Below are 9,658 nucleotides of genomic sequence, written 5' to 3' on the forward strand. Positions count from 1 at the left end.
CGGCCCGGCCCGCTGCGCATGCGCCGCCGCCTCACGGAGCTCCAGGGGGCGGGCGAGTCCCGGGGGAAAAACGGTGCGGGCGGGCCCGGCAAAGAAACACAGAAAAATAAACACAGAAGCATCACAGAATCACAGAATTTCTAGGTTGGAAGAGACCTCGAGATCATCGAGTCCAACCTCTGACCTAACGCTAACAGTCCTCCACTAAACCATATCCCTAAGCTCTACATCTAAATGTCTTTTAAAGACCTCCAGGGATGGTGACTCCACCACTTCCCTGGGCAGCAAAAGGAGCCCGCGTCTCTCTGTGTTGCCCAGGCTACGCTGCAGTGGCTATTCACAGGCGCGATCCCGCTACTGACCGGCACGGGAGTTTTGACCTGCTCCGTTTCCGACCTGGGCCGGTTCACCCCTCCTTAGGCAACCTGGTGTGCCCCGGCTCCCCGGGGCTCACCATATTGATGCCGGCCTTAGCGCGGACGCCCGCTCGGCATAGCGCACTGCAGCCCAGAACTCCTGGGCTCAAGCGATCCGACGGGCTCAGCCTCCCGAGCAGCTGGGACTACAGGCGTGCGCCACCGCGCCCGGCCACCGCTGCCCCACGTTCCCCTCAGCCTCGAAGGGAAAATGGTGCCCCCAGCCCCTCAGGATGTCCGCAGCAGGGCGTCCTCTCCCTCACAGAGCCGCTTGTTAATCCATGTGTTGTCTCCCAGAAGTTCAGCCGTTAGCCAAATAGAATCATGGAATCATTAAAGTTGGAAAAGCCCTCCAAAATCACCTGCTCCAACCACCCCTTACCACCACTGTCACCACTAACCCACATCCCCAAGCACCACGTCCCCAAGCACCACATCCAACCTCTCCTCAAACACCCCCAGGGACGGTGACTCCACCACCTCCCTGGGCAACCCGTCCCAATGCCTGCCTGCTCTTGCTGAGGAGAAATTTCTCCTCATTTCCAACATGAACCTGCCCTGGTGCAACTTGAAGCCATTCCCTCTGGTGCAATAACTAGTTATATGTGAGAAGAGGCCAACCCCCAGCTCCCCACACCTTCCTTTCAGGTAGTGAAAACTGGAAGGACCCCAAACTCTCACAGGGGAAATGCAAACAACCCTAACAAAGTAAAATAAAATAGAATAAAATAGAATAAAATAGAATAAAATAAAATAAAATAAAATAAAATAAAATAAAATAAAATAAAATAAAATAAAATAAAATAAAATAAAATAAAATAAAAATAAAATGTTTGGAGTGATAGCTATAAAAACAGAAAAACCAGCGATACACCATTTTCCAGTCTGCCCCCCCAGCAACAAGCTGGCTGCACTCCTAGAGCTCTGCCCCACTGAGCCCTGAGGAAGGCACTCCATGGGCCAGCCGGGCACTGCCCAGGGCTGGAGGGGCTCTGAGCTGCCCCAAAGGAAGTAAATCCTATCTGTACACCCTCTGCCTCCTTGGCACAGGCCTGGGTTCATTGCCTCTCGCACAACCATTTGGGGTCATGCTGCCAGTGCTTCGCTGCAGGATCTAGCTGGGGGCTAGCGGAGGATCAGCAGCATCTCCTTCATCAGCAAATTTCTTTAAAATCCTTCTAAGTCCTCCTAAAATCCTTCTCCTCCCCCTTTTAGAGATGCCTGTTTTTCCCCCTCTGTTCCTCTCTTCCCTTTCAGAAAGCCCCCTGTGTGACATACCCCGCTCCCCTCTCCTGGTTGGGACTCCCCAGTGTGTCAGTGCGGCTCATGCCGCAGCGTTCCCAAATCAAATCCCAATCCCTTGCTGCCCATTCAGGCATCCTGAGGGCACAAAAGGAGGCTGGGTCCCGCTGTCTTGCCCAGGCTGCACTGCAGGGTCTGTTCACAGGCGCGATCCCGCTACTGATCAGCACAGGAGCTTTGACCTGCTCCGTTTCCGACCTGGGCCGGTTCACCCCTCCTTAGGCGACCTGGTGCCCCCCAGCTCCCCGGAGGACACCATATCGATGCCGACCTTAGCGCGGACGCCCGCTCGGCACAGCGCCCTGCAGCCCAGAACCCCCGGGCTCAAGCCGTCCACCAGCCTCAGCCTCCCCGGCGCTTGGATTACAGGCACAAGCCACCGTGCCCGGCTGGTTTCCAGCCTTTTGCAGACTCCTCCACATCCATCCTGTACGGGCTCTGCTTGGCCACACAGTGGCAGTGGGGAACTGAGAGACAGGCCTTGTGCTGCTTGTATTCTATGATTGAAAATGGATGGAGGGATTTTTAATCATAAAGTACACAGGACAGACATTTCTGAGCCCAAGTAGGTTTAAGCAGCTGAGAAAGCCCAGAGTTCTCATTTTGAGCCAGAAGAGGCACGTCGTGATGCTCTGCTTTCATTTTAAGCCAAAAGAAGCGCATTGGGGAGCTCTGTCTCCAGGACAGCTCAATATGCTTCATTTACTAACAGAGGGAGAGGGGATAAGAGTTGTCCCACTCCCCGCTTTCTCTTACAGAGAAAGGCTTCTCGATTCATTTCCTGAGAGTGAGAAGCTCAGAACCGAGGACACAAATGAGCTGTGACAGCAAATACCCAAGGGAGGAGGCTAATGAGACGCTCCTGGGAGCCTGGAATCAGCGTGGAGCAGGCTGCCTAACCTGACTGTGCTCAAGGGACATTTGCTGACTTGCAGGTCTGCAGGGTCTCTGAGATGGAAACATGATGGGAAATTCTACTGCCTGGGATTTCCCACGTTTATAGTCAAATTTATTTGGATCCAAAGGTTTGGCTGAGTCCTGAACTGTGACCCTTCACTGCTGCAAGAAACCACTACGCACATAACCAAAACGTGAGCACACATGAATGAGCGAGGTTAAACATCTGCAGAAGATGCTTGTCCCACACCAGTATTGCTTGACCCTTTTGTGCTTGCTCCCCAGGATGGACAGTCCCAGAGCTGCCAAGCGCAGAGTCAGGCGGGGGAAAGGTGCCAAAAGAGGCTGGGTCCCGCTGTCTTGCCCAGGCTGCGCTGCAGGGTCTGTTCACAGGCGCGATCCCGCTACTGACCGGCACGGGAGTTTTGACCTGCTCCGTTTCCGACCTGGGCCGGTTCACCCCTCCTTAGGCGACCTGGTGCCCCCCAGCTCCCCAGAGGACACCATATCGATGCCGACCTTAGCGCGGACACCCGCTCGGCACAGCGCCCTGCAGCCCAGAACCCCCGGGCTCAAGCCATCCTCCAGCCTCAGCCTCCCCGGCGCTTGGATTACAGGCACAAGCCACCGTGCCCGGCTGGCCACAGCTCCTGCTGCCTCTGCTCTCCATCACACAGGGACCAGCACCTCCTGGCTCTCCGTGGCAGCAGGATGGGTTAAAGCTTCCACAGCACCCAGGAGAGGAGGAGCACAGACTGCAGGAAGCAAAACTTAGCTCTTTTGCATGAAGATTCAATGAAATAATTTGCTTTAGAATGGACACATTAAACTTTATAGAAAAAAAAAAAAAAAAAAAAAAGTGCAAGGTCCTGTTCTAGGATGTGTCCAGGGAGAGCTCAGAATTCCCTGTGATGAGGCACTGGAGAGAGACTAAGAGGCAACCTACTTGCTGCAGTGACTGCTTGGGGCTGCAGTGAAGTATTCTGATTCCCAGAGGACGTAAAAATAACAGAAATGTAATGCAAATAATAAAATGCAGGAGCTTCTTGCCTTTATCTGTTCACTGTTGCAATAGACAACTCTCTCAAAGTACCTTCACAGGACATCTGAGACCTCCCCTGTGTATTTTGCATGCCAGAGGACTGTCCGAGAGAGCTTCCCCAGACATCCCATGAATTTATATATATACATATATACATATATATATTTATATATATAAAACACCTATATTGATAAACAGCCTTTGGAACCACTCTGATGCCAGGGGTAAGACCAGGAGTTGGCCTGTTAGTACCTCAGCACTTCTGTTTCCAAGCTGGGCTGGCTGAGGGACGCTGCAGACACCTCTCACTGGCACCCACAGAGACCAAATCTTGGAGCCAGTGGGCTCAGATAGCGAAGGCAGCCTTTGGTCTAATCCAGACGTGTAAACTGTGCCGCACCTTGCCTAACATATAGCTAAGGGTGATCCCAACCCATGCACTGCCGTTGCCAAAATGGCCTACTTTTTTTTCTACATCCTTCCCAAGGTACAGCCATGCCTCCTACCCAAGACCAGACCCACCAGCACCCGCTCAGAATGTATAAGAGCACTTCTTCCAGCCTGCCTGACCCATGTCAGCAGAGCAAAGCCCAGCATCCCCACCTCAGAGCAGGCAGAAGTGAGATTTTCCCCAGACCGTACAAGCCTGGCGTCACCAAGTGTGTTAATGCTGGGTGGCAGAGACACCTCGTTCCATGCTCCCCTTATCGACTTAAGGAAGAGCTGTCAGCAGCGACAGCTGGAGTGGTGGCTAATGACATTAGTTAATGACTGTAGGGTAATGGGCCTGAGGAGATGTAGGCTCGATATCCACAAAGAGGGGCAGAAGCAAGGCAGAGGCAGCCCCCAGCACCTGCCCGCTCCCCAGCGGGGCCTGGTGTCCCCTCCTCCTGCCAGTAACTCTGTGCCATGCTGTCCGGCCACAAACACACACTTTTTACCACAAATGCACACTCTTCATCACATTAAAAAAAAAAAAAATAAAATAGCAGGAGTGGATCAAGATAGCAGGGGAGTGAAGGAAATTTTGCCTGAGGAAATCTGTCAGGAACGAGCTTGGCAGACCGAGGAGGGATGGGGCACGGCCGGGATGCAGAAGCAGAGTCCTGCAGCAGTACCAGCTGCTAGCAGGGGTGCACCCTGGCATGTCTTGGCCTCCAAACAGCTCCTGAAATGATGAACGAGGCCACTCAGAGCTGGGAAACCTCAGCTGCCCCTCAGTAGAGCCTGAAGCCACTTGCAGCACCTCGCTGGCTGCTCTGGGCTCCCTTAGCACAGAGCCGCTGCTCCAAAGCTCCTCTCCTCACAAGGAGGCAAAACTCACGCTGCCTTTTCACCAGAGACCCTTTGAAGGAGGGCTGAAACAATCCTAGTTCAGCCTCTGCAAAGCCACACCTGGGCAAGTGACCTGGGCAGCAGCGATGCCCTGGTTCAAGATCCCAAAACCCCAGGGCACGGGTCTCCATGGGGCAAGCCACCATGACCAGCCCAGTCCTGGAGGTCACTGCTGCACCTCCTGCTCTGTTGCTGCTGCTAAATACAGGGTGTGAAAACACACACACACGAAAAACCAGGGAGTGAAGGAAAGGCCTCACAAGTTATTTTTATATTTTTTTGTGAAGGCTTCGTGATTTTTCAGGCCGACATTGTCACGGCGGTAATTCGGGATTATGGAAATTCGGTCACACAGCAATTCCCACCTACATTTCCTCTGTCTGCTCCCAGAAATAACCTGTGCGAGGAGGAGCCTGCTCGTTTGCCAGCAGAAACTGCAAAGGCATGGCAAATGGACTTCTGGTACAAAACAAACCCAAACAGCCCGGAGGCCAAATTATTTCTCCTTGCAGGGAGGTCACTTCCCAAGGGCTCTTCCCCACTTCTACTGAGGCTGGAGGACATCCAGGGAGACCAGGAGGGCTTTCTCCTGATGAGAAGTGCAGGATTTCTGGGGGTTCTCCAGGTCCTCACTACACCATCCCAGCATGTAGAGGGGCTCACAGAGACCTCCTGCACCTGCAGCCCTCAACAACACTTCACTCCTGCCCTCACAGGGTAACGTTAACCTTGTGGGAAGGGGCTGAGGATCTGTTTAATGCTGATTTACTGACAAAGCTTGTGCTGCAGGCTGAAGCTTCAGCTTCCTGGCCCAGCCTGGCTGCGGTTGCACAAACACAGACATCGCAGAATCGCAGGAAATACGGCTGAGGCGCCCCAGGGGACCGTCACCGCCACTCCCTGCCTGCAGACCGGGGTGACCACAGCCCGTCACTCATGGAAAGTGCTGCTCCAAGTCGTCTCCCCCCCAAAAAAAGGTGGCACTTGGCCCTCCGTATCAAATCTCAGTGATAAGAAAACCACCGTTGGCATGCGCTCGTCCTGCCAAGGATGTCATTTGTTTTCACAACAGAAGAATTTAGCCAACACAGATGCCAAAACCAAAGCATTGTTGCATTGCCCCAGCCTTCCCTGGGAGGCCACAAGGGTGTTTGAAGGAGATCTGTGCAGGTCTTTTCCCATCTCGCTCTGCCAAAAGAGGAGAAGAAAGTAAGCAAGATGAAAGGAAGCGTGTGAAAACAGGGTTGGCCTGGTAACCCAAACTGACTGGGAAGGGAAATTATATTTAAGGGATAAAAATAAAGGGGGGAGGGGGTTGATCCAATTCCTTGAGGGTTGCTTATCTGCCATGAGGGCTGTTACGTAAAGCACATCACTGTCTTCCCCCACGTTCTTGCGATAGCACTTAGGTCACCGGTGGAGGACAGGGCACGCAAACACAGCCTTACGAAATGGGGAAAGATGCAAAAATAGCTGCAAAGCTCGGGAGCTGCCATGCCGGGGGAAAATAGCCTATGAACAGCCTGCAGCCAGGCCCAGACACAGCGACCAGAAGGCCCTCGGGGTGTCTCCAGGTCTCTTTTTCCCCAGGCCCTGACCTCTGCTCACCTCATAACCCTAATTGCTGTGTGCTCCCCAGGCTGAGGATGCTCGCTGGCACACAGCAGGTGCTCAGCCAGGGCTGGCTTTTAAAAATATTGAACTTCCCCGGGCTGCCCCGTAACGCTGCGCGCAGCCACACACCTAGGGGAGATTTTAATACTCGAGTGGGTCCACAAAGAGGGCCCTGAACCCAGGGCGTGTTTGGGGATGGCAAACTGTGCTTGGAGACCCGATCGTGGAAATCAATAATTAATGAGCAATGCTCAATAATAATTAATGAGCAATGCTTATAATAATTAATGAGCAATACCCAATAACAATTAATGAGCAATGCCCAATAATAATTAATAAGCAATGCCCGATAACAATGAGCAATGCTCAATAATAACTAATGAGCAATGCCCAATAATGAGCAATGCCCAATATTAATGAGCAATGCCCAGTAACAATGAGCAATACCCAATAATAATTAATGAGCAATGCCCAATAATTAACGAGCAATGCCCAATATTAATGAGCAATACCCAGTAACAATGAGCAATGCCCAATAATAATTAATAAGCAATGCCCAATAATTAATGAGCAATGCCCAATAACAATTAATGAGCAATGCCCAATAATTAATGAGCAATGCCCAATAACAATTAAGGAGCAATGCCCAATGACAATCAATGAGCAGTGCCCTGTGCTGCAGTGAGGCTGTGTATTGGTGTGTGACCGAGCTCCCCTCCTGCTGGGGGGCTGCAGGGTGCAGCTCTGCCCCCCTCTCCCAGCCGAGCCCCCCCCGAGGCCGCGCCCGGCACTTTTGGGACCCCCTTGTTCCCGGTGTGTCCCCACCGTCCCGCCCCGCGCACGCCCCTTTAAGACTCCCCCCTGCCCTTGCCCCTTTAAGACGCGCCCTACGCGCCCCCCACCGCCTCCCGCTGACGTGTGATCGCGTGGCGCCTCTCCCCACCCAAACCCCGCCCCCTCCTCTCCCGCATGCGCACTGCCACCTCCGCCCGAGGTGTGCCCCTCCCTTCCGGAAGCAGCACCCCCCCCACTTCCCCTTCACCCAATCAGCGCCAGTCATGGGCGGGGCCAAGGCGGGTTGGGGGCGTGGCGGGAAAGGGATGCGGGCGGCGCGCCCCTCCCTCCCCCCCAGCGCGCGGGAAGCCGGCGGCGGCGGCGGCGGCGGCGCATGCGCAGAGGCGGGGGCGGGCCGGGGCGCGGCGCGCATGCGCAGTGGCGGCGGCGGCAGGGGGCAGCGAGGCGGCGCGCGGCGCCCGGTCCCTGAGGCGGCGGCGGCGGCGGCGGCGGGGAGGGGAAGGGAAGGGAAGGGAGGGGACGGAGGGCACGGAGCCGGGAACCGGGAGCCGGAGCCGGGCTGAGAGCGGCGCGGAGCCGCCCACAGGTAACCGGAGGCGGCCCCGCGGGCGGGACGCGCCGCTCCGAGCCCCGCCGGGGTCCATGAGCTGAGGCGCCCGGCGGGCCCCCCCCCCCTCCCCCCCTCACCTCACCTCACCTCACCTCACACCCACCGTGAGGCGAGGCCCGGCCCCGTGAGGCGAGGCCCGGTGAGGCAAGGCGAGGCCCGGCGGGGCCCTGCCCGCAGCCCCGGCCCCGCTGTCCCCTCCTGCTGCTGCTGCCGCCGCCGTCGCCGCCGCCGCCTCATGCTCGGCCGGCGCTGAGCCCCGCCCGGCCCCGCTGCGCTCCCCTCCAGCTCCCCCCCCCCCCCCCCCTTCAGCAGGCGCCGGGCCCTTGGATGCCGCCGGGATGGGCAAGGTGCTGTCCAAGATCTTCGGCAACAAGGAGATGCGGATCCTGATGCTGGGGCTGGACGCGGCCGGCAAGACCACCATCCTGTACAAACTGAAGCTGGGCCAGTCGGTCACCACCATCCCCACCGTGGGCTTCAACGTGGAGACGGTCACGTACAAAAACGTCAAGTTCAACGTGTGGGACGTCGGCGGCCAGGATAAGATCCGGCCGCTCTGGAGGCACTACTACACGGGCACGCAGGGGCTGATCTTCGTGGTGGACTGCGCCGATCGCGACCGCATCGACGAGGCCCGCCAGGAGCTGCACCGCATCATCAACGACAGGGAGATGCGGGACGCCATCATCCTCATCTTCGCCAACAAGCAGGACCTGCCCGATGCCATGAAACCCCACGAAATCCAGGAGAAACTGGGCCTGACCCGGATCAGGGATAGGAATTGGTACGTGCAGCCCTCCTGTGCTACTACAGGGGACGGACTCTACGAAGGGCTGACATGGTTAACGTCCAATTATAAATCCTAATGAGAGAGTAACTATTTAGTCTACAAAGAATTAAAAGAGAAAAAAAAAAAAAAAATAACCCACGTGGCTTTCCGGAAGAATGATTCTCTACTGAAAAGTAAAACAAAAGCATCCATAGGATTATGATCACCTTTCTCCAGTTACCACCCTTTCCTTCCTTCTCCACACTTGACTGGATTCCTGTTTTAACTCTTCTCGCTTGGCGTTAGGATGCTCTAATCTCCGAATGTGACACGAACGCGAGCACTAGATGCTATGGCAGACTTCCAGCAAACAGGCGAAAGACACATTGTAGACTTGCTAAGTAACTTTTTTTTTGTTTTGTTTTTTGTTTTGTTTTGTTTTTTTTCCTCTTGATAGCCCTTAAGATGGTTTGATTATTTTGGGGGACGGTTGGGGGAGGGGTACCATTTTCAGCGTATGCTTTCTGGTTCTACTTTTTTTTGATTATATATATATATATTTTTTTCCCTCTTCTATCACTTGCTGTAGATTGCTACTTTTTTGCATTCATGCGGAATATGTTGCTAGGTCTCCTTCATCTAGTAAACTGAAAATTATTGCTTAAAATCAAACCGCCGTCTGTCTTTTTATATTAAGGACTTTTTTTTAAAAAAAAGTTCTGTTAATCTGTAACCGAATAGTGACTCTTGGTCTGGCTTCATATCTCAGACTAATAACGAAACGAATTCCTGCCGAGCGTGGCAGATAGTGAGAATACCATTGTAACATGTTCAAAGTGCATATCGGGCATCATGTTAACTAGGTAATGTAAGAGCTG

At 54.3% G+C, this 9,658-nt stretch overlaps 1 protein-coding gene across 1 annotated transcript; it reads left to right on the forward strand.

The window, feature by feature from the left end:
* The first annotated feature begins 7,912 nt into the window (after positions 1-7,912).
* Positions 7,913-9,452, forward strand: ARF6 (ADP ribosylation factor 6). Its single transcript, XM_032188841.1, has 2 exons — positions 7,913-7,987; positions 8,321-9,452. The coding sequence occupies exon 2, from the start codon at positions 8,350-8,352 to the stop codon at positions 8,875-8,877; it is 528 nt and encodes a 175-aa protein (XP_032044732.1). The 5' UTR covers positions 7,913-7,987; positions 8,321-8,349; the 3' UTR covers positions 8,878-9,452.
* The last annotated feature ends 206 nt before the right edge of the window (positions 9,453-9,658 follow it).

This window comes from Aythya fuligula, chromosome 5 (assembly GCF_009819795.1).
Source record: "Aythya fuligula isolate bAytFul2 chromosome 5, bAytFul2.pri, whole genome shotgun sequence".
Classification (NCBI taxonomy): Eukaryota; Metazoa; Chordata; class Aves; order Anseriformes; family Anatidae; genus Aythya; species Aythya fuligula.

What these genes read in the sequence shown, in the direction of transcription:
- ARF6 (XM_032188841.1), top strand. Translation starts at nt 8,350, where the DNA reads ATGGGCAAGGTGCTGTCCAAGATCTTCGGCAACAAGGAGATGCGGATC.